At 39.4% G+C, this 26,241-nt stretch overlaps 1 protein-coding gene across 1 annotated transcript in view; it reads right to left on the reverse strand.

The window, feature by feature from the left end:
- SLIT1 (slit guidance ligand 1) overlaps positions 1 to 26,241 on the reverse strand; it is a 382,364-nt gene that overhangs the window by 78,999 nt on the left and 277,124 nt on the right. The window contains exons 8-10 of the mRNA XM_073684951.1: positions 12,920 to 13,083; positions 3,125 to 3,272; positions 713 to 784 (exon numbers count right to left, since the gene is read on the reverse strand). Coding sequence (XP_073541052.1) covers positions 713 to 784; positions 3,125 to 3,272; positions 12,920 to 13,083 — 384 coding nt within the window. The remainder of the gene's footprint in view (positions 1 to 712; positions 785 to 3,124; positions 3,273 to 12,919; positions 13,084 to 26,241) is intronic.

The following is a 26,241-nucleotide window of genomic DNA, read 5'->3' on the forward strand; positions in this document are numbered from 1 at the left end:
GAGCATGCTCTATCCAAACCCGAGCACGCTCGGATAACTCAATATCTGAGAATGCTCATCACTAGTCCCACATGAGAAAACAAGCTCTCAAGTGGCTTCGTGGACGTAAAAATAAAAAGTTATTGGAAGAAGGATAGGAAAAAATGAAGAGTAAAAATGAGACATGGCTGCAGAGGGAAGAGTTTAAGGGGTTTTCCCATCTACTCCATGGTGGCAGTGGCCATCTCCGACAGTCCCCATAGGCAAGAATTAGGGCAGTAGTGCACATGCCTATTCATCAATACACCAAAATATGACACTTCGGAGCCCCTTTCTCAGGATTGATGGAGGGGTCTCGGGAGCTGGACCACCAGAGATCAATATTTCTCATGTGGATAGGTGACAACTTGCTAAGTTGAAAAAAAAAAAAACGTCAAACCTTACATGGTAATTGTTGGTTCAACATCTATAACTTTTTATTATTTTTCACGTGAGAACTATTTGGGGGGATTGATTTGGTTGGCTAGGATTTTTTCTTATTTGGACAGCTTTGAAAGTTTTGTATGGTGTTTCACAAAAATAGTAATCAAATTCGGGTTGTGATAACTAATCTTTAGTCATTTGTCAAGAAATTTCTCAGCCACTTTCTTACAAATTCGACAGGTGCTGATATGAAGAAAGGTCCAATATAATCGATCCAACGATGTGTGTCATGGTGCGCTTCTGTACTTACATCCTGCGCAGCTTCTTGTATGGAGAGAACGCTCCGGGCGGCACCGACTTGATCCCATTCAGCTCCAGACGTCTAAGCACAAAGAAAATAAAAAATTCAGATATAATGTCCCTTGGTGAAGACATAAAAATTAGCTCTAAATAAAAGAACCTGTATCTCCATTACTGTATGGAGGATTAAAAAAAAAAGGAATACCCGGGAGCAGTGGGAATAAAAAAAAATGCTGGACAGTTCAGACATGCTGACAAATCCTCTATAACTGTGTTCTCATCCCTGACCTCCGGTCTGGTGGTGTGTATATGATCCCATGCACATACTTGAACATCTCATTCACAATTTTTGGGTCATTGAGCCTTTTTCAAACACAGAATATTTTTCTGCTGTTGTACCCACATCCCGCACTTTTTCAATAACAAAAAACTAATTCACAAAATAAAAAAAACTGCATCAAAACTGTTTAAATTGAATATTGATTTATTTTCTTTAAAACAAGCATTTAAAAGAGGACTTGTCGTTTGCTCAAAGAAAAATTGATGAAACACCTTGGAAGAATCCTTGTGCTTCCCTGATTCTGTCACTTTTTACCGTTTTGTACTTCGTCGTTCCATTGTGGATATATTGACATTTGTTGTTTTTGGAGCACAGTATGTGAAATCTCTGCTTGTAGTACCAACTGGGCATTTCTTCAGAGCTTTCTTTGGGGGTGTGCGCTTTCACCGCTCCCTCCCACACACTACCAATCACGTGTCATGCTGAAATGCCCAGTTGGTTTGCAAGCAGAGATTTCACATGCTGTGCTCCAAAAGCAACAAATGTGGATATCTTTGCAATGAAGCGATATAGAGCAAAACGGAAAAGAACAGCAAAATCAGGGGAGCTCATGGATTTTTACAAGATATTTAACAAATTTTTTTGAGCAAGTGACAGGTCCTCACAGACTTACTCCAAACTCTTTAAGGGCTCTTATTATAAAGTGTGTATGAAGGAGGCTTTACGCAAGGTTAACATATGTTTTTGGTGCAAATTTAACACACATTTGTAACTGACATCCGCATACTTTCTGCAACAAAAATTTGTGCATATTTTCCACTCTCATTTTTTGTTATCTTATGAGCTTTTTTTTTTGCGACAAACGCACCAAAACCATGCAAAGTCAGAAGTTCAGCCTGTGAATTCAGGGTCCTCATTGAAATGAACGGCTACAATCAGAACCTAAAAGGTGAGTTTCCGCAACAGAAATTGTTATAAAGTGGATTAAAGAAAACGAAAAATACACAGTGTGTGAATGAGAATAAAGAGCATCCACTTTGCTGGTGCTGTAAACTGCAAACGTGGAAAATATGCACAGAAAATCCGCACCGAATATGCAACGTGTGAACCTAGCCTTACTAGTTCTTAGTACTGGTTCTTCGTAGCTTTCCTGGTTCATTTCCCTTTTCTACTCCATTGCTAGAACATATATTGTCCGGTAGCTTCTGAAAGTGACCTTCTGAGAGCTGAAATCAGACCCACGGGATTTCTCCTAATTAATATTTCTTGCTAAGTGTCCCAGGATTGAGAGGTAGGAAGAAGTGAGCTGTCAGCTGTGCATGTGAAGCAGAATGACCTGAGTTAACACTCCATCAATTACATTTAGTGGACGCCGGCAGGAGCCTGTGTAATGACTTGGTGTTATAACAAAGCGTGCGTAACGTTTTCAGCTCTGCTGCGTCTTCTGGCTTTTTGGACAGCAGCTGCGTATTTACTGGAGTCAGTATTTCTTCCCCAGGAGGAGCGGACATTGGAGGAGATCAGCTGTAACATGGAGCCAGGTGGTGATTGCACGAAGGAGTGGAGCCCGACCCAGCGTGAAACATGGGGCGCGGAGGATGCTCAATTCACCAGGGGCTGTACTTGAGTCTCAAGTGCATCTGCGGCACATACACGTCTACGGAGAGGGTCTCCATGGGTTGGATGGGCCATTACGCCAGAAGCACAGAAAATTCAAATATTACAAATATAGCTGTAAAATATTGGAATAAGGTGTGAAAATACATTGGGGTTGTCAGATGAAATTTTGTTTTTTGTGTATTTTTTCTTTTAATTTGTGCCTTTTCTAAAGTCTACCTTATGTTTTCGCCTGTTTTTTTTTTTATCTTCATCATTGTGGGCAGGGTTCGGGTTTTCCAGATTCATTGGCATTATCTGCAAGTCATTATGTATATAAGAAGCCCATACACCTAAAGGTGACCATAGGTTGGCCAACTTCAGATTTTGAAGGAACAGGTTGACCATATAGTGTGTATGGAGGTGACCTAACTTTCCCTAATGGCAGATGTAGGGGGAAACAAAGGATCAGGCTGCTAGATTTCAATATCCCGATCCTTTTGTTTTTAGGGAAGGTATTTTCAGTCATCATGAAGGCGGTCTTACATTTCCGTCATGGTCTCTGGTAGATTTGCTGGGATTGCCGTTAGACCTTTCCCTCGACAATCCACGATGCCATTGCTACACGTGCACATTGCCGGACAGGAGCCGATAGAGAGGCTGCAGATCTGAGTGCTGGATGGATCGGTCTGACCTGGAAGACAAGAGCAGAAAGCTATTTACAAGAACATGCAATTGTGGTCCTACATGCTGGTGTGGCTTTTGGGGACTTTGTAAGCCAGTATTAAGTGTGACATCAAATATTTATGTTCTTACACATCTTGTAAGTTGGGCTGTATGATTTCTGTCCTTAATTGGTCCTGTGCAATTCCTATATTTAGGGATGATAGCTTAGTATATGCCCACAAGACACCACCATATAGTGCAGAAATAATGTTGCTATCATACATTTACCTTCCTTGGATTCGGCGGCAATTGTCCATATTTGTGTTCCTGGTTTCCAACCAGACTGATCCTTCTTTACGCCAATCAAGTGGTCTGACTGATCGGCAACTTAACGGCGGTGCGGCAGCCAATAAACACTTCTGCCACCCTAATTAAATTATTTGCCTTCTGGATTTTTTGACCGCTATGCTTTGCTCTGACTCCTGGCTGCCTTTCTTGGCTTGACCACTGTAATGCCTGACACTTCTTTGCTTATTTTCTCTGATTAACCTCCAAGACTCTTCCCCTGACTATAATTTGGATCCAACTTTGTCCTTGCACTTGTCAAATCAGTACCGAGCAGCTTTGTTTATGTTGTTCCTTCAACTCAATCCACTAGTGAGCAGCTACTCCATTGGAGCAACCCAGGAGCCCCTGTGGAGAAGGCTAGTTCCCTGTCTATGGGTTAAAGGGGTAAGTTTTGTATCAGGAGCGGATGGCTACCCTGCCTTTAGGCTTTCTGCTTCCTTGGGGGTCGGTAAGCATCTGATGATTGACAGTTCTACCAGCGTCATAGTCACACTATTGGCCTGAACTGTGCACTCTCCTACACTGCAGTTTTGTCTCTGCAGCATCAGAGTAGTGCAAGGTCAGTGAAATTGTCCAGCTCCATTTATCCGGCAGCATCAGTGCCGCTCCTACAGACTGTATGGCAACCAGCTTGTAAGCGCTGCACTGCTTGCCTGTAAAACCAGCTACCGCTGATAGGTTGTCAGCCACCTCTGCAGTCTAAGCAACAAACTTTAAGCCTTTTCTTGAGAATGGAGTTATTTTTAATAAGAGGTAAATTGAAAATGTTCTTGTTTTTACAAGCACTTTGCAGTTGTATCCATACAAGGTGGAAGAACCCCTTTAATGGATTTTTCTACAACTTCCATATAGATGTGCAACAGAATGTTTTTCTATTGTAGTCTCAAGTTATTCCTGGAGTTACCAATATCCTTGTAGGAAACAGGGGCCAAGGCCAATTTACTTTGTTTTCCACCCTCTAAAATGGGACCGGTCTACAGTTTCACCCCTGGTGGTATCTGTGTCGTTGGGTTGTTACACACAGAGGAATCAATATATAACACAGGTATAAGAAATGATCGAACATTCTAGTAAATCTCTCGGTCTGTCCCTTTAAGCCATGATGTGCGCTTATCTGGCATTTTGCATGTTGTGTAAGATTTAAAGATAAAATCGCACTATAACCTCCAGCAATTTTCTTTTTTTTCTCAAAGTGCACTCCATAACACGATAAAAACCATTTCCATAATTTATCCCAGAATGAAGAACTGGATAATGACAGAACACAATTTCCAATCGACTATAGAAAAGGGAAATAACCTCCGGAGCAATTTTAGATTACAAACATAAATATTCACAAAATAAATCTGTACCGAGGATTCCTGAAATCTATTTAGGAGAAGAATAACGGGAGGATGTGAGCAAGAAAGGAGGACCGGGAACTGATGTAAGGGATAAAGGCAAAATGCTTCTTACTTTAGCTTTAGATTATCATCTATGGGGGAAATAAGCAATAGACATGCTAATAATAGCCAAGGACCTATATATGCTAAACATTAATCATTCTGTGCTGATAGTGTGTAATGTATCTGTATAGGGGTTATAGCCTAATATTTCCGACTCTGAGCTGCATATCTTCTTTCATAGGCATAGAGATAAAATGGTCAATGTCGTTTCATTAAATTCTGCATAAATCAATAGCACATGGAAATATAGGAAATATTGCAATATATCTTATCAGACAAATCTACTTCTTTCCCCACTTATGAGCCACTTCTTCCCACTTTGAAAAACAGCTATAGTCTATCTTGGTCAAAACAAGATGGACTGCCGGCTCACTGCGAGATCAGATTAAAGTATATGGAACATGGAAGAAGCGTGAGTAGCAGAGACAGATCGTGCTGCATATCTACTTGTAAGAGGAAGCGATGATGCCTCTGAAGAGTCCCTGCATGATGTGACATTAGTGAGGAAAGACTGCTATCTGCTGGCTGGAGGAAACCAGGCGGAACTAATTTGCGCCAGAAGAATTGCATGGGAGAGTGAGTTCTTGTGCGGGACCTGGTCAGGTGCCTTGCATGACAGAGTTCCTGGATATAACAGCACTGCGCTCCAAATCGCAGGAGAATTTGGCGTCAAGGAGAGGAGCGGTGCAGACGTGGACCAGAGAAGCCAGTGTGACATGCTGCAGTGGAAAACATGTGCCAACAGGGTGCTGGTCACCGCCAGACAAGACCCAGAGATCCAAACTGCGCTGGTCAAGACCCAGAGACCCGACCTGCACTGGTCAAAACCCAGAGACCAGACCTGCACTGGTCAAGTCCCAGAGACCCGACCTGCTCTGGTCAAGACCCAGAGACCCGACCTGCTCTGGTCAAGACCCAGAGACCCGACCTGCACTGGTCAAGACCCAGAGACCTGACCTGCTCTGGTCAAGACCCAGAGACCCGACCAGCACTAGTCAAGACCCAGATACCCGCCCTGCTCTGGTCAAGACCCAGATACCCGAACTGCGCTGGTCAAGACCCAGAGACCCGACCTGCACTGGTCAAGACCCTGAGATCCACCTTGCACTGGTCAAAACCCAGAGACCCGACATGCACTGGTCAAGACCCAGAGACCCGACCTGCACTGGTCAAGACCCAGAGATCCGACTTGTGCTGGTCAAGACCCAGAGACCTGACCTGCACTAGTCAAGACCCAGAGACCCGACCTGCTGTGGTCAAAACCCAGAGTCCAGGCTGCGCCAGTCAAGACCAGAACCTTCACCCCACGCCGGTCAAGTTCCAGAGGCCAGACCACGCCCCCCAGAAAAAGTCGGGACCCAGTCCTCTCTGCCCCACCAGGCCTAGCAGATGCCCACCGACGGTCAAGCACCGAAGATCTGCGAGGAGACATCAACCAGAGGAGGACGCCTGGGGTTACAGAGTGACAACACGAGTGAGCAGAGCTGTCACTTCCAGCCATAACGTACAAGGGTTAGCCTGGGTTAGGACAACAGGTGGGGTGGGGGCCGGTTGGTGCACAGGAAGCTCAATGCTCCTTGACTTTGTTAGAACTTGTAGCCTAGCGGGAAAACCCGGTGACCCCTGCTAGGGCAATTGTTGCAGAAAAAGAAAGCTAATGTGGTATCTTCCAGTAACGGATGTACCACCCTTATATAAAGAACATTAGCATAAATCTTTAGAGACTTTCCTCGATATTCTAATTGTATGGTTTCATGGTTTATTGCTGTTCGCACTGTTTGATATTATTAACTGTCCCCTAATTACTGCAAATTCCTCTGTATTTGAAAGGATTAAACTGTTCATTGACTGTTCCTGCCTCGAGCTTCCTGAGCGTTGCATTCGGTCTCCTGCTTTACATACTCGTAGCTGAATTCACTGCTACACTGATACTACATGCTGAATTCACTGCTACACTGATACTACATGCTTCTGAACATGTGCTACATAAAAGACAAGAGAGCAGGAATCCCTCATACCTGTGTGTGCTGTGTATGGGAGACATCATAGCAGCTAATCTCCACCCACCAGCTCAGAGACAACTGAAAAATAGAGATAGAGCCTGCAGAGGGGAAAACTAGTGAGAAGTGAAAGATATAAGTAATATAATGTCCAGAAGTAGTGTTATTCCTCATATACAAACACAACAATCTAATTTTGAAATTGTGTTTTTTTCCTGATGAAGACGTTTGAAAACCTTGAAACGAGTTGACGAAATAAACAGCATTCATACTTCGTCTTAGTCTATGATTGTACTTTGGATATTTTTGCAGTGCTGATTTTCAATCATCACATTCCTTACTCAATTGCAACAGCCCTAGTACAGGCATATACTGTACGTGTATGAGGCTGTTGAGTTTGGATCTGGAGACCCAAGGCCAGTCTGTACATTGTGATCCGAACTCAGATCATTAAACAAGGATTGTGAAACAGCCGCAAAGTATATTTTAGATTCATGCACAATCTCTCCACTAGTCCTACTACATTGTTTTTTTTTTACTTTCCACAAAAGGAGAACTTAAAGAGGACCTTTCTCCGGGTTAATAGTGTCCAGTTTTTGCTCTCCTTTTGTTCCCGCTGCTCCTGTGAGTGTATCAGTTATTGTTTTTTTAAATTCCGCCACACGGTTCCAGAGATTTGGGGCCTTTTTATGCAGTGCTAATTTTAACCTCTTTACCAAAGGGGCATGGTAATCAGGGAAATTATGCAGAGCAGCCTTTAGACACGCCCCTGAGGATCCTGTGAACCCTTTCTGAAGACCATAAAAATTACCACTAAATAAAAAGGCCCATATCTCTGGAACTGTATGACAGATTACAAAAAAATCTAAATGAAAAACTTAGGGGAGCAGTCCACTGTCCACTTTTACCCTGGTGACAGGTTCCCTTTAAATTCTCCTTTTTTTAAAAATGTGCTAGAAAATGAAAATCTGTGAAAAACCAATGTTGTAAGACTCTGTGGAAAGACTGTGTATCAATCTAAAATAAGACCTGGTGATAGATCCTTTTGAAATAGCACTTTGGTGATTTTTTTTAACTATCTTCCCCCATAACCATATTATGTGCACAGTGCATGTATTAATGTACCGTACTTATCGATCGCTGCCTTCTCTAGTTTCCGGTGATGTTCTGATCCCCTTCTGCACCACGTGACCACATGTCTGACCACCCGGCTCACGCTGCGTCTTCTGTGTGGACCAGAAGTCACTTTCTCAATATAAGCCTATGAAACTCAGCACAGAAGAAGCTATGTGGGCCGGCTAGGCAGAAGTGTGGTCACGTGGTGCAGAAGAGGATCGGGACGTTGCTGAGAATCAAATAGGCAGTGATGGATAAGTATATTAATACATACATTATGAACTTAAAATAACTAAGGTTAAGGGGGTAGATTAAAAAAAAAAAAGTTTGCCCCAGTGCAAAACTCATACCAGGACTCCCCCAACAGGCAAAAGGATGCATGTCACACACCACCATTGATTTTCTCCCTTGTTTTCTATCCTGAATCTGCATGACTTATTAAGCCTCCTCCTACTTCCTTTTGCCTCTGTGAGAGGGACCTAAAGCAAGTCTGTGCATCATGGAGTGGCAGTGTAATGTACAGCAACTAGAACTTATGACAACAGTAAAAGTTTTCAAATGGTGGTCAACAATAGTCATGTAGAGGTGAAACAATCTAAAACAAGACAGAGGGCTGCAAGAGAACAAGCAAATACTACAAATATATGCAATGCTAATTATTCCTTGCACATGTGATGACAGCGGAGGAGTCAGGCATTTAACAACATGCACAGAGGTCTTAGTGGTTTATAAACCAGATGTGCGTCCCATATGTCGGGCTTCACTTCTTTGTTTGATATTAGATTAAAAAAAAAAGTTCCTATTTTGTAAACTTTATTGAAGGATGTGAAGAAGATAACAAGTTCATGTGAAGGATGAGGAATCCGTCAATAACCCGGCACATTAATCGCCCTCTGTATTCTCTTCACGTACATCTCGCCTTTTCAAAACTCACAGTTTACAGCTCAAGCGTCGCAGGAAATCAAAACAAACAGCTTATTTTTTTGCACATGGAAGTGGCCGATCCAGATGCCCCTGCGATGGAGATGTCACCATTGCACATGCCAGCTCTGCAATTAGAAGGCATCACTCTGTGTCACTGGCACGATAAAGACACGCCGGAGAAAACTGTCAAATGAATGAACTGTTCAACCGGGAACACACATGGGAAATGTGTCCAAGGGAGTGAAAGTTGTGTAAGACTTTGTAATGAAGTCAGGAAGGAAGATCGGTTCCTTGTAGTATGGCTGCCTATAGCACTGCAGGGCAAGGCTTTATAACATGCACATTGGCACATTCTGCACTGAGCAAACTGATGGTGTTAAAGACGCAGACAAAACTGTTGGTACCTTCTGTTAAAATAAGAAAAACCCACAATGGTCACTGAAATAACGTGAAACTGAGAAAAGTAATTTTCAATTTAAACTGACTAAATATCACCTAATGAGAATCAGACTGTCGTTTTTTTATTTTTATGATGAACTAAAATTTAAAAGCAAAAAAGCAAAACTGTTCGACACAAAGATGACGGATCCCTTTTCTTAATATTTTGTTGCACAACCTTTTGAGGCAATCTCTGCAAACAAACGATTTCTGTAACTATCAATAGACTTGGAATAAAAATAAGTTCTATAATTAGATGTATTGAAAAAATGTTCCTCTGCTGATATTATCTTGTAAATGTGCCCTTGCTATGTAATGTCTTATTTGCTATCTCCGACCATGAAGAGCTTCATGGTCAGCCCATACGACAGCTCCTGGCTAGGAGAGAAAGCATACGTCACTTATCATTATTGCATATACAAATAATACAGAAAGAACTCGCAGCTGCTTTTTTCTGTGAGGTAGCACATTTCCCTGCCTGTTTTATCACAGGAGTGAGTGTTTTTACCACATCTACAACCCTCTGACTTCATCATAAATCAAATCAGTGACATGTATGCTCAGCAGCTGCTGGAGCTTCTACATCACTGAGCTGGTGAGCTTGGAAATGGAAATACACCAGAAACACTCGCTCCTGTGATAAAACAGGCAGTGAAATGTGTTACCTCATAGAAAGAAGCAGCTGCAAGCCCTGCTACATCATATATATACCCTTTCATGCTCTCTTCCCTGGCCAGTAGCTGTGGTATGTGCCGACCATGGTCATACACAGCAAATAAGACAGTACATAACAGGGGCATATTTATAAGATATCATCAGCCAAGGAACATTTTTTAATACATCTAATTAGAGAACTTATTTTTATTCCAAGATCTAATAATTAAAAAGATCTTTGTTCGTGTGACAACCTTTTAAGAAATAATGGTCCTTTAGGCCACTTATAAAGTACTTATGAGCTGAGTACCCCCTTTAAGGTAGCAATGCCTGAGTGTCCCAGTGTAAAGTAATAATATCAGAAGTGCCCCTTTATAGAGTAGTGATGCTCCCTTATTAATTTTACTCACTTACTGTATATAGCGCCATTAATTGCACAGTGCTTTACAGACATCATCAACACTGTCCCCACTGGGGCTCACAATCTTGATTCCCTATCAGTATGACATTGGGGTGTGGGAGGAAACTGGAGAAACCGGAGGAAACCCACGCAAATACGGGGAGAACATACAAACTCCTTGCAAATGTTGCCATACTTACCTTTTAGGGATGGTAAATGTTGAAGCATAGTGTCTACTAAAGGTGATGTCCCAAGTCACCAAATTATCACTTATTTATAGGAAAGGGCTGATTGCTGGGGGTCCAACCACTGGGATCATCACTGGTCCAGAGCAATGATACACCACATTAGAATGGAGTGGCGTCTGTGTATGCGCCCCACCTTACTAGTCATCATCTATGAGACTGCTGGAAGTAGCAGAATACAGCTTTGAAATTTTTCCCTGGAGTCCTAAAAACAACAAGCAATTATTCCTCCAACCCAACGGGGCAATTCAAGGTCAACTTGGGAAGACCCCTGCAATGTATTACTTTTCAGCTCTGAGACAAGTAAATAAAAGCCCCTATAACTAAAGAAAAAACTAAATCAATAAATAGAATTTTTAATAATTTAAAGCAAAAGGGAGACTCGGATGATCGGCTTGGATCAGGGCACACATTCAAAATGGCGGCACCTAGAGTGGCCGTGACTGTTAGTGACACCAAGTGGTGCTTCTAGGAGGAACTGTGTTCCTCCCGAAAGCAATAAACATGTGGTATGGTATGTTGGGGTAAGGTATGAGCCCATAGCGGGTCCCCAAATACAGTATGTGCACAAAGACTTAGTATGAAGGTGAACCAGCAATGGGCTCAACAAGTGACAGCTAGTATAAAGGCGATGTGGTACCGCCGCACATGGAGACCCTGATGCCCGCGGGGCTCAACAGGATGCAGGACTATAAATGACACATGGAAGTGAGAAATCCCAGATCTTCAAACTTCACTTCTGGATTGTTTTCCAGCAAATTCCCCAAAAATGATCCTTCTCATCATGCAAACTAGACAGGCTGCGGTTTGTAGAGAGCCATTTGGCTGGTATGATTTATGGAAAAGGTCCACATCTCTGGTCATGTTGTGGTCTAACAAGAGCCAGATTTGTGGGTGGCGCAGCGACGCTGGCTTTCTTCTCGGTGTCTCCATATTCATTAGTGTGACCCTGATATAAAGAAACATCATTGATATGCTTGAATGCAAGTCTCCATGTTTCCCATCTGCGCAGCTTGCAGGAGAAGGGGACTTTTAATATTTCATCATATTATGTCTCTGCTTCATTCAGCTTAATGGGAGGTCTCAGCTGTGGCTTCTTCTGCAGCAGCTGTTACTCATTTACACACATACTAAACACCACAGCCACCTCCCCTAATGTGGGGATCCAGGCTGACCTCACACCAGGGAGACGACATGCTGATATTCTTATCACTCAACCCCATCAAGTGTGATGTGGAGGCAAAACAGTGATAAAGTGAGAAAACAAACTCCTGCTACACAGAACAGCATCAACTTTACATTTATGCAAAGGATTAGAGTATATGCTAATCACCTAGGACTTGTCATCCCACATTTTACTTTGCAAAACATTACATCACCTATCCTATACTAATCCTGAGTTACATCCACTATTATACTCCAGAGCAGCACTCACTATTCTGCTGGTGCAGTCACTGTGTACATACATTACATTACTGATCCTGAGTTACATCCTGTATCATACTCCAGAGCTGCATTCACTATTCTGCTGGTGCAGTCACTGTGTACATACATTACATTACTGATCCTGTACTGATCCTGAGTTACATCCTGCATTATACTCCAGAGCTGCACTCACTATTCTGCTGGTGCAGTCACTGTGTACATATATTACATTACTGATCCTGTACTGATCCTGAGTTACATCCTGTATCATACTCCAGAGCTGCATTCACTATTCTGCTGGTGCAGTCACTGTGTACATACATTACATTACTGATCCTGTACTGATCCTGAGTTACATCCTGCATTATACTCCAGAGCTGCGCTCACTATTCTGCTGGTGCAGTCACTGTGTACATATATTACATTACTGATCCTGAGTTACATCCTGCATTATACTCCAGAGCTGCACTCACTATTCTGCTGGGGCAGTCACTGTGTTCTTACATTACATAGGATGCTGATAACCCAGCAAGGAAATGTGTATGCACAATTGCCATGTTCGCTATTACTCTATAGTTCTCCCTATAGACATCATTATTACTATATTTCCGTGAAGGAGATATAAAGTCATTATAAAACTCCAAAGCTGTGGAAAAGTAAGAAATAAGCAGAAGTCTGACCTGAGCAGCTGAACTCGTGTTTCTGGACTTCCGCCACGTTAAGGCCGCGGAGCTGGAGTGGCCCGGTGCACTGTGTGAAGAGCCCAATGGTTGGTCTTTGGCGAAGCCACTGAGAGAGCCAGGCCAAGTGACAGTCACAGAACAGGTTGTTGGAATGCAGCCGGCTGGAAGAAAGACAGAAGACGATCAGAAGATCACATCAAGAAACTCGTACTTCATACTACAGATTCACACTGCACAGTATAGACACAAACATCCACATACAGCAGATGTCAATAGACTCTACTGCTACAGTGAAATGTTACATTGTAACACTCCAACATCCTCAAGATTAGGGCTTGTCCTGATATTTCCCTGATCACACAGCTGCATGGCTCCTCATCAGGCTGAGCTCTGGAACACGAGGAGTTACGCAACTTTACAAGTAGGACAAAGGGAAGAGGAGAAAAAGCTTCTTGGTTGGTTGCTCATGTCCCACAAGGACAAAGGATGGAACATATCAAAATCCAACATGCCCAATCCTTCCTTCCTCTTCTGTCTATGAGATTTAAGAGGCCACCATACATGTAAGACCACTATTTCATACGTATGGACAATTTAACCAGTTCAAGACCAGGAACATTTTGTTTTGTACATGTAATTTAAATAGCTGTAAAAAAAAGCTATGTTCAAGTAAATTTTGTGACTTTTTCTTTATCCATAGGGCTTTATTTTTAGGTCACTATCACGTTCTCTCTTTTTTTTATTGGTGGAAAAAAAAAGGAAATATGTGTCTGTTTTTCTGATTTTTTTTCTTTATGATCACAAATAATTACTAAAGTACATTTAAAAATGTGTTTCCTATTCTGTAAGAAATATTTCTATATATCGGACACAGTTTTTTATTATGGGGGCTGGGCTAGTAACAGCAAATTGGACTGACAGTGACGCTTTTTTTCATACATATATTTATTTATTTTATACCTGTTATTTTTTTATTTCTTTTTCATGCATTTTACACATTGTGTCCCCTCCATAAGGTCATAAAAGTGGTTGGTGCATTTATATATTGATATATTTTTATTTTCATCTTATTTCCCTTGTAACTGGGGCTGGTATATTAGACCCAGCTACAGGGGAAATGCTATGACTTTTTCTATGGCCCAGCGGTTCTTGTTCCCTCCCTATACCCAGGGATCACATGACCACTGTATATGAACAAGGAAGCTCCATCAATGCTTCTTATTACTGCATACACAGCGCTGGTTTAGTGCTGTGTATACAGCGACAGAGAAGGCAGAGACGGTAATAAACCATCAGTGCCTTCTCTATTGGGATACTTAAAGAGGTTGTCCCATTTCAGAAAATATTAATCCCAGAATACAGTTTGCTAGAAAAAAAAGAAAAAAAAAGGAAACAAAACCCACTTTATTCTCTGCCCCCAGGTCCAGAACTCAGTCTCTGCCACTGCTCCCAAGTCTGGTATTGGCTGCGGTGCTGACATCACATCGACAGCATCAGTGAGCTCAGCAGCTCTGAGTGTGGCAGTCTATGTACACAGCTGCTGAGCTCACTGACCGTCAATATCAGAAACTGGGAGCAATGGCAGAAACAGTGCCCTGGACCTGGGGACGGTAAGTAAAGCTTCGTTGGTTTGTTATATTTGATTTTTTTTTGAATTTTCAATTTTAACTGTTGCATTCCCTGGAGACAACAACAACAAAAAAAAATCAGCCCCTTGTGGTGACATTTATCAGTGGCGGCTGATCTGGATCTGCCACGTAATAACTTATTCCAGAACAGCTGCCTCTTTCTCTACATTGTATTCATTTGAGAGTCCCCATAGAGAAGGCAAAGATGGTTTATTACCGTCTTTGCCTTCTCCGTCGCTGTATACACAGCACTAAACAAGCGCCGTGTATGCAGTAATGAGAAGCACTGATGGAGCTTACTTCTGATTTTGGAAAGTTTTGCAACCTACCTGGAACAAACATGGAACCAGAGAAGAAGACAGAATTGGTTTATTATACCCTATGTATTCTGTTTTGCAGCTTATGCAATATGCCATGTAAGCTGCATATTAGAATACCTAGGATATAAACCAACTCTGTCTTCTTCTCGGGGTCCATATTTGCTCCTGCTAAAGTTACCGAAATTTTCCAAAAGCAGAATCCTCCTATTAAACTCCTTCCTGTTCTATCTACAGGTCATGTTTTCACCTTTTGGAGTGAGGTCTAAGGGGTAACGTTTCTCCTTGTGGAGAGTGACATGACGGCTCTGGCATGCCAAGGTGAGGAGGCTTATTCACCGTGCAGTGCAATGCAATGCAAATTGCCTCTTTAGAAAGGAAGAGACCTTGAACTCTCTAGCGCCACCTGTTGGAAGCAGCGATCCTACAAGTCACAATCGACGCTTTAATGAATCTTGCATATGACTTAAGATAAAAGCCAAATTGCATGGCGAATAAGCCTCTTTACCTTGGCATGCCAGAGCCGGTATGTCACTCTCCACAAGGAGAAACGTTACCCCTTAGATCCCAGTCCAGAGCCTCTCATCTAGCCAAATCAGATCTCATACTTTGCACTGATGAGGGCCAACAGCCTGAAACACCGTGTCTGAAAATTGAGATTCTGATTTGGCTTTTATCCTAAGTCATATTGCAAGGCTCGTTAAAGGGTCGATTGTGACTCATAGGATTGCTGCTTCCAACAGGTGACGTTATAGAGTTCAAGTCCTCTTGAATTTGCACCTTTTGGAGTAAAAGCTCATGTTTTATTAAACCCAGAATAAACAGAATATTATCTAAAGCTTGAAGAATTATTAAATGCCTTTTAAGATGTTGCCTAGAAAGCTTCTCGTTGCGTTCATTTCATCCCTCGTCGTTTCCAGACTTATTACCATCCCATCGCAGCCTATCCCACCAGATATGGCATTGTCATGTAAATATGGAATTGACTCATTTATTCCCAACGCTAATAATAATTCCATCTCAGCACACAAAGTAATCGGCTGAAATAGGATTAGGATATATTACATATTGCATGAGTAACGGAGTTATTACTGGATAAAGCTTTTACGGCCTCTCGCTAGTCATGCGTGACATTCCATTAACCGCCAGCAAAATGACACGCGACAGCAGCAAAATGTCCCTCTAAATAGGGGCGAGCCTCCATTCTGGTAACATAATAGCCAGGCAATTCTTAATTAAAAGGAAATTAATAATTAACACAGATCCTGGACGTATTCAGCTAATGGGTAAAGAGATATCGCATATCATGGAGGATGACAGATTAAGTATTTTCTCATTGGTCACAGAATCCTAATGTTTTCTTCTATTAAATGAATTCATGCTTGGAAAATAATATAAAACGAGGTTTTAAAGACTTCAGAAAAAATAAGTAGATTTTTTTTTGAAGAAACAGCACCACCTTCTGTCATCAGGCTGAGTCTGGTATTGCAGCTTATCCTGTTTAAGAGAAATGGGACTAACCTGCAATGTTAGACACAGCCTGAGGACATGTGAGGAGCTTTTTCTGGATAAAAAAAAAAATGCACGACAACCGCTTTGATCTGAGGCTATAGGGTGATAAGTGCTGCACAACCCGCATTTAATGACTGTTAATGGAGTCATATTGAGACACATGATGTAACATTGAAAAAATCCAAACTGTTAGATTTTTGGCTAGTTATGAGCTAATTGGCAGATTTATTTGAGACAGACTGATTGCTAGAGATTTTACTGTCTAACAACGAGAGTGATTGACAAAAGTATCTCGGATAGCTGCTGCCAAATGTTATTTAAATGGGTTGGTCTATATACAGCTGAAACCAGTAGTTTCCATACACTATATAAAAAGACACATCTACATGTTTTTTTCAATATCTAACATGAAATCAGAATAAAACTTTCCCGTTTTAGGTCAATTAGGATTACCATAATTTTTAATATTTGCCAAATGCCAGAATAACGAGAGGGAGAGAATGTTTTAAGGCATTTTTATTACTTACTGCAAAGTCAAAAGTTTACCTACACTAAGATTACTATGGCTTTAAACAATTCTGGACTGCCCATAACATGATGTCATGGATGATGACCAAGGAAATGCAGTGGATGTTGTGTATATGGACTTTTCAAAAGCTTTTGATACGGTTCCATACAAAAGGTTGATACATAAAATAATAACAATGGTGATAGGGGAAAATATATATAAGTGGGTTAAGAACTGGCTCAGTGATAGGAAACAAAGGGTGGTTATTAATGGAAAACACTCAGACTGGGTCTCAGTTAACAGTGGGGTACCACAGGGGTCAGTATTGGGCCAGCTTCTTTCTAACATATTTATTAATGACCTTGTAGGGGGCATACAGAGTAATATTTCAATATTTTCAGATGACACTAAACTCTGCAGGGTAATCAATACAGAGGAGGACAATTTTATATTACAGGAGGATCTATGTAAACTAGAAGCTTGGGCTGATAAATGGCAAATGAGCTTTAATGGGGATAAATGTAAGGTAATGCACTTGGGCAGAGGAAATAAAATGTATAATTATATGCTTAATTGTAAAACACTGGGCAAAACTGTCACTGAAAAGGACCTGGGTGTATTGGTGGACGACAAGCTCACGTTTAGTGGCCAGTGTCAGGCGGCTGCTGCAAAGGCAAATAAAATAATGGGATGCATTAAAAGAGGCATAGATGCTCATGCGGAGAAGATAATTTTACCTCTATACAACTCACTAGTGCGACCACACTTAGAATACTGTGTACAGTTCTGGTCTCCGGTGTATAAGAAAGACATAGCTGAACTAGAGCGGGTGCAGAGAAGAGCGACCAAGGTTATTAGAGGACTGGGGGGTCTGCAATTCCAAGACAGGTTATTACACTTGGAGTTATTTACTGTGGAAAAAAGAAGGCTTAGGGGTGATCTTATTACTATGTACAAGTATATGAGGGGACAGTACAAAGACCTTTCTACTAATCTTTTTACTCTGAGGCCAGAGACAGGGACAAGGGGGCATCTTCTACGTCTGGAGGAAAGAAGGTTTAATCATAATCACAGACGCGGATTCTTTACTGTAAGAGCAGTGAGACTATGGAACTCTCTGCCGCATGATGTTGTAGTGAGTGATTCACTATTAAAATTTAAGAAGGGCCTAGATGCCTTTCTTAAAAAAGTATAATATTACAGGTTATATATACTAGATTCCTTATAGGGCGTTGATCCAGGGAACTAGTCTGATTGTCGTATGGAGTCGGGAAGGAATTTTTTTCCCCAATGTGGAGCTTAGTGTTTGCCACATGGTTTTTTTTTGCCTTTCTCTAGATCAACACTTTAGGCTATGGGTTGAACTAGATGGACTTAGTCTTCCTTCAACCTTAAAAACTATGTTACTATGTTATGTTACTATGTGTTTGGAAGCTTCAGATAAGTTGGTTTTTTTTTGTAACATATGAGTTAATTAGAGACACACCTGATGATGTATTTTAATTCACACCTGAAACACACTGCTTCTTTGTGTAGCATCATGGGAAAGTCTAAAGAAAATCAGCCAAGATATCAGGAAGAGAATTTTGGACTTGCACAAGTCTGGCTTATCCTTGGGTACAATTTCAGGATACCTGAAGGTGCCTCATTAATCTGTACAAACAAGTATACACAAGTACAAACAAGATGGGAATGTCCAGCCATCATATCGCTCAGGAAGGAGACGGGTTCTGTATCCCAGAGATGAACGTGCTTTGGTACTACATGGGCATATCAACCCAAGGACAAAACCAAAGACCTTGTGAAGATGATGGCGAAAGCTGGTAATATTGTGTCAATAACCACAGTGAAACGAGTTCTGTATCAACATGGACTGAAAGGCCACTCTGCCAGGAAGAAGCCATTACGCCAAAAGAATCATAAAGCCAGATTAATGTTTGCAAATGCACACAGGAACAAAGACCTTACATTTTGGAGACATGTCCTGTGGTCTGATGAAACTAGAATTGAACTTTTTGGGCATCATGACCATCGTTACATTTGGAGGAAAAAGGGAGAAGCTTGGAAGCCTAAGAATACCATCCCAACTGTGAAACACGGGGGTGGCAGCATCATGTTGTGAGGTTGTTTTGCTGCAGGAGGGACTGGTGCACTTCACAAAATAAATGGCATCATGAGAAAAGAAGATTATGTGGCAATACTGAAGCAACATCTCAAGACATCAGTCAGGAGGTTAAAGCTTGGGCGGAAATGGGTCGTCCAAATGGACAATGACCCAAAGCATACTGCCAAAATGGTAACAAAGTGGCTTAAGGATAACAAAGTCAATGTTTTGGAGTGGCCATCACAAAGTCCTGATCTCAATCCTATTGAAAACGTATGGCCAAAGCTGAAAAGGCTGCGAGCAAGACGACCTACAAAGCTGGATCAGTTACACCAGTTTTGTCAGGAAGAATGGGACCAAATTCCAACCAACTAATGTGAGAAGCTTGTGGAAGGATATCCCAAACGTTTCACCCAAGTCATTCAGTTTAAGGGCAATGGTACCAAATACTAATGAAATGTATGGAAACCCTTGACTTTGCAGTAAGTAATAAAAATGCCTTAAAACATTCTCTCTCTCTCTCTCTCTCATTATTCTGGCATTTGGCAAATATTAAACATCATGGTAATCCTAAATGACCCGAAACGGGAAAGGTTTATTGTGATTTCATGTCAGATATTGAGAAAAACATGCAAATGTGTCTTTTATATAATGTATGTAAACTTCTGGTTTCAACTGTACACCTCTATATACAGTATATAACACAGGATCTCCACCATTCACAATAGGTGATGTCACAGCTCACCTCCTCTTCCTCCTGTACAATGACTGATAACACCTCTATATACAGTAGATAACACAGGATCCACCATTCACAATAGGTGATGTCACAGCTCACCTCCTCCTCCTCCTGTACAATGACACTTGCCCAGATTAGAGTATGCTCAGATGACGCTTTAGTACAAACAGTCTGAGTCTATTGCTACTAATGTCCATGTGCCTAACATGAAGCAGGAGTCTATTATTAGAAATTATGAGAAAATCTTCATATTTTTTATTTACATAAATATTAAATATTTCTTAAAAAATATATAGAAATATGAAAACGAAAACATTTTTTTTAAATTTAACAATAAAACCTGAACTAACAGATCATTTTCTGATGACAAATTCTCTTTGACAATTTTATCTAAAATATTGTAGTTGTTGTTAGGCAGCAAAATCCAGTCTGTTTCAAATGCCATGACATTTAGTATTTGTTGCTTTTAGGCCAACCCCTTTAATAATTGGTGCTAAGGTTTGGATTGGCTAATGCTAATATGGTCTATTGAAGGGGCAGAAAATGATATATGGTAGCCACATAAAAAAGAAGAAACAAAAATACATGTATGACAAAGTACATTAGAATGATTATTTTCTTTGCATGTTTTAAATTAGCCATTGTCTTGTTTACTGTTTGTTCTCTCAGTTACTTATTACAATTGCAAACAGAAGAACAAACCGCTAAACCACATAACACAGGAGAAGCAGAAAAAAACAGAAAATGTAACAACAGCAAATACAAAATTAATATTCTGCCATTTACCATTTTCTGTGTAATATTCTCAGGAATGAGAAAAATATGATAGACTTCTACAGAACACAAATTAGCTTACATTTATACAAATTTCAACTAATACTGCCCCCTATGTACATGAATATAGCTACTATAATATTGCCCCCTATGTACAAGAATATAACTACTATAATACTGCCCCCTATGTACAAGAATATAACTACTATAATACTGCCCCTATGTACAAGAATATAACTACTATAATACTGCCCCTATGTACAAGAGTATAACTACTATAATACTGCCCCTATGTACAAGAATATAACTACTATAATACTGCCCCTATGTACAAGAATATAACTACTATAATACTGCCCCCTATGTACAAGAATATAACTACTATAATACTGCTCCAATGTACAAGAATATAACTACTATAATACTGCCCCTATGTACAATAGTATAACTACTATAATACTGCCCCTATATACAAGAATATAACTACTATAATACTACCCCTATGTACAAGAATATAACTACTATAATACTGCTCCCTATGTACAAGAATATAACTACTATAATACTGCTCCTATGTACAAGAATATAACTACTATAATACTGCCCCCTATGTACAAGAATATAACTACTATAATACTGCCCCTATGTACAAGAATATAACTACTATAATACTGCCCCCTATGTACAAGAATATAACTACTATAATACTGCCCCCTATGTACAAGAATATAACTACTATAATACTGCTCCTATGTACAAGAATATAACTACTATAATACTGCTCCTATGTACAAGAATATAACTACTATAATACTGCTCCTATGTACAAGAATATAACTACTATAATACTGCTCCCTATATACAAGAATATAACTACTATAATACTGCTCCTATGTACAAGAATATAACTACTATAATACTGCTCCTATGTACAAGAATATAACTACTATAATACTGCTCCTATGTACAAGAATATAACTACTATAATACTGCTCCCTATATACAAGAATATAACTACTATAATACTGCTCCCTATATACAAGAATATAACTACTATTATACTGCTACTACAGTTATATGAAAAAGTTTGGGCACCCCTATTAATCTTAAGCTTAATGTTTTATAAAAATTGGTGTTTTTGCAACAGCTATTTCAGTTTGATATATGTAATAACTGTTGGACACAGTAATGTTTCTGCCTTGAAATGAGGTTTATTGTACTAATAGAAAATGTGCAATCTGCATTCAAACAAAATTTGTCAGGTGCATAAGTATGGGCACCCTTATCATTTTCTTGTTTTAAATACTCCTACCTACTTTTTACTGACTTACTCAAGCACTTTTTTTGGTTTTGTAACCTCATTGAGCTTTGAACTTCATAGCCAGGTGTATGCAATCATGAGAAAAGCTACTTAAAGTGGCCACTTGCAAGTTGTTCTCCTGTTTGAATCTCCTCTGAAGAGTGGCATCATGGGCTCCTCAAAACAACTGTCAAATGATCTGAAAACAAAGATTATTCAACATAGTTGTTCAGGGGAAGGATACAAAAAGCTGTCTCAGAGATATAACCTGTCAGTTTCCACTGTGGGGAACATAGTAAGGAAATGGAAGAACACAGGGACAGTTCTTGTTAAGGCCAGAAGTGGCAGGCCAAGAAAAACATCAGAAAGGCAGAGAAGAAGAATGGTGAGATCAGTCCAGGACAATCCTCAGACCAGCTCCAGAGAGCTGCAGCATCAATTTGCTGCAGATGGTGTCACTGTGCATCGGTCAACTATACAACGCACTTTGCACAAGGAGAAGCTGTATGGGAGAGTGATGCGAAAGAAGCCGTTTCTGCAAGCACGCCACAAACAGAGTCGGCTGAGGTATGCAAAAGCACATATGGAGAAGCCAATTTCTTTCTGGAAGAAGGTCCTGTGGACTGATGAAACCAAGATTGAGTTGTTTGGTCATACAAAAAGGTGTTATGCATGGCGGCAAAATAACACAGCATTCCAAGAAAAACACTTGCTACCCACAGTAAAATTTGGTGGAGGTTGCATCATGCTTTGGGGCTGTGTGGCCAATGCCGCCACCGGGAATCTTGTTAAAGTTGAGGGACGCATGGATTCCACTCAGTATCAGCAGATTCTTGACAATAATGTTCAAGAATCAGTGACAAAGTTAAAGTTACGCAGGGGATGGATCTTTCAGCAAGACAATGATCCAAAACACCGCTCCAAATCTACTCAGGCATTCATGCAGAGGAACAATTACAATGCTCTGGAATGGCCATCTCAGTCCCCAGACCTGAATATCATTGAACATCTGTGGGATCATTTGAAGAGGGCTGTCCATGCTCGGCGACCATCAAACTCAACTGAACTGGAATTGTTTTGTAAAGAGGAATGGTCAAAAATACCTTCATCCAGGATCCAGGAACTCATTAAAAGCTACAGGAACCGACTAGAGGCTGTTATTTTTTCAAAAGGAGGATCTACTAAATATTAATGTCACTTTTCTGGTGAGGTGCCCATACTTATGCACCTGTCAAATTTTGTTTGAATGCAGATTGCACATTTTCTGTTAGTACAATAAACTTCATTTCAAGGCAGAAACATTACTGTGTCCAACAGTTATTACATATATCAAACTGAAATAGCTGCTGCAAAAACACCAATTTTTATAAAACATTAAGCTTAAGGGTAATAGGGGTGCCCAAACTTTTTCATATAACTGTATGTACAAGAATATAATTACTATAATACTGCCCCTATGTACAAGAATATAACTACTATAATACTGCTACCCCTATGTACAAGAATATAACTACTATAATACTGCTCCTAAGTACAAGAATATAACTACTATAATACTGCCCCTATGTACAAGAATATAACTACTATAATACTGCCCCCTATGTACAAGAATATAACTACTATAATACTGCTCCTATGTATAAGAATATAACTACTATAATACTGGCCCCTATGTACAAGAATATAACTACTATAATACTGCCCCCTATGTACAAGAATATAACTACTATAATACTGCTCCTATGTACAAGAATATAACTACTATTATACTGCTACTATGTACAAGAATATAACTACTATAATACTGCCCCCTATGTACAAGAATATAACTACTATAATACTGCTCCTATGTACAAGAATATAACTATTATACTGCTACTATGTACAAGAATATAATTACTATAATACTGCCCCTATGTACAAGAATATAACTACTATAATACTGCCCCCCCTATGTACAAGAATATAACTACTATAATACTGCTCCTATATACAAGAATATAAGTACTATAATACTGCCCCTATGTACAAGAATATAACTACTATAATACTGCCCCCTATGTACAAGAATATAACTACTATAATACTGCTCCTATGTACAAGAATATAACTACTATTATACTGCTACTATGTACAACAATATAACTACTATTATACTGCTCCCTATGTACAAGAATATAACTACTATAATACTGCCCCCTATGTACAAGAATATAACTACTATAATACTGCTCCTATGTACAAGAATATAACTACTATTATACTGCTACTATGTACAAGAATATAACTACTATAATACAGCTCCCTATGTACAAGAATATAACTACTATAATACTGCCCCTATGTACAAGGATATAACTGCTATAATACTGCTCCTATGTACAAGAATATAACTACTATTATACTGCTACTATGTACAAGAATATAATTACTATAATACTGCCCCTATGTACAAGAATATAACTACTATAATACTGCCCCCCCATGTACAAGAATATAACTACTATAATACTGCTCCTATGTACAAGAATATAACTACTATAATACTGCCCCTATGTACAAGAATATAACTACTATAATACTGCTACCCCTATGTACAAGAATATAACTACTATAATACTGCTCTTAAGTACAAGAATATAACTACTATAATACTGCCCCTATGTACAAGAATATAACTACTATAATACTGCCCCCTATGTACAAGAATATAACTACTATAATACTGCTCCTATGTATAAGAATATAACTACTATAATACTGGCCCCTATGTACAAGAATATAACTACTATAATACTGCCCCCTATGTACAAGAATATAACTACTATAATACTGCTCCTATGTACAAGAATATAACTACTATTATACTGCTACTATGTACAAGAATATAACTACTATAATACTGCCCCCTATGTACAAGAATATAACTACTATAATACTGCTCCTATGTACAAGAATATAACTATTATACTGCTACTATGTACAAGAATATAATTACTATAATACTGCCCCTATGTACAAGAATATAACTACTATAATACTGCCCCCCCTATGTACAAGAATATAAGTACTATAATACTGCTCCTATATACAAGAATATAAGTACTATAATACTGCCCCTATGTACAAGAATATAACTACTATAATACTGCCCCCTATGTACAAGAATATAACTACTATAATACTGCTCCTATGTACAAGAATATAACTACTATTATACTGCTACTATGTACAACAATATAACTACTATTATACTGCTCCCTATGTACAAGAATATAACTACTATAATACTGCCCCCTATGTACAAGAATATAACTACTATAATACTGCTCCTATGTACAAGAATATAACTACTATTATACTGCTACTATGTACAAGAATATAACTACTATAATACAGCTCCCTATGTACAAGAATATAACTACTATAATACTGCCCCCTATGTACAAGAATATAACTACTATAATACTGCTCCCTATATACAAGAATATAACTACTAGAATACTGCCCCTATGTACAAGAATATAACTACTATAATACTGCCCCCTATGTACAAGAATATAACTACTATAATACTGCTCCTATGTACAAGAATATAACTACTATAATACTGCCCCCTATGTACAAGAATATAACTACTATAATACTGCTCCTATGTACAAGAATATAACTACTATAATACTGCCCCTGTGTACAAGAATATAACTACTATAATACTGCCCCCTATGTACAAGAATATAACTACTATAATACTACCCCCTATGTACAAGAATATAACTACTATAATACTGCCCCCTATGTACAAGAATATAACTACTATAATACTACTCCTATGTACAAGAATATAACTACTATAATACTGCTTCTATGTACAAGAATATAACTACTATAATACTGCCCCTATGTACAAGAATATAACTACTATAATACTGCCCCTATGTACAAGAATATAACTACTATAATACTGCTCCTATGTACAAGAATATATCTACTATAATACTGCCCCTATGTAGAAGAATATAACTACTATAATACTGCCCCTATATACAAGAATATAACTACTAAAATACTGCTCTATTGTACAAGAATATAACTACTATAATACTGCCCCTATGTACAAGGATATAACTACTATAATACTGCTCCTATGTACAAGAATATAACTACTATTATACTGCTACTATGTACAAGAATATAATTACTATAATACTGCCCCTATGTACAAGAATATAACTACTATAATACTGCCCCCCCATGTACAAGAATATAACTACTATAATACTGCTCCTATGTACAAGAATATAACTACTATAATACTGCCCCTATGTACAAGAATATAACTACTATAATACTGCTCCTATGTACAAGAATATAACTACTATAATACTGCTCCTATGTACAAGAATATAACTATTATAATACTGCTCCTATGTACAA

This window comes from Phyllobates terribilis, unplaced genomic scaffold, assembly GCF_046119375.1.
Source record: "Phyllobates terribilis strain yellow unplaced genomic scaffold, ASM4611937v1 Scaffold_5__5_contigs__length_657084704, whole genome shotgun sequence".
NCBI classification, from domain to species: Eukaryota; Metazoa; Chordata; class Amphibia; order Anura; family Dendrobatidae; genus Phyllobates; species Phyllobates terribilis.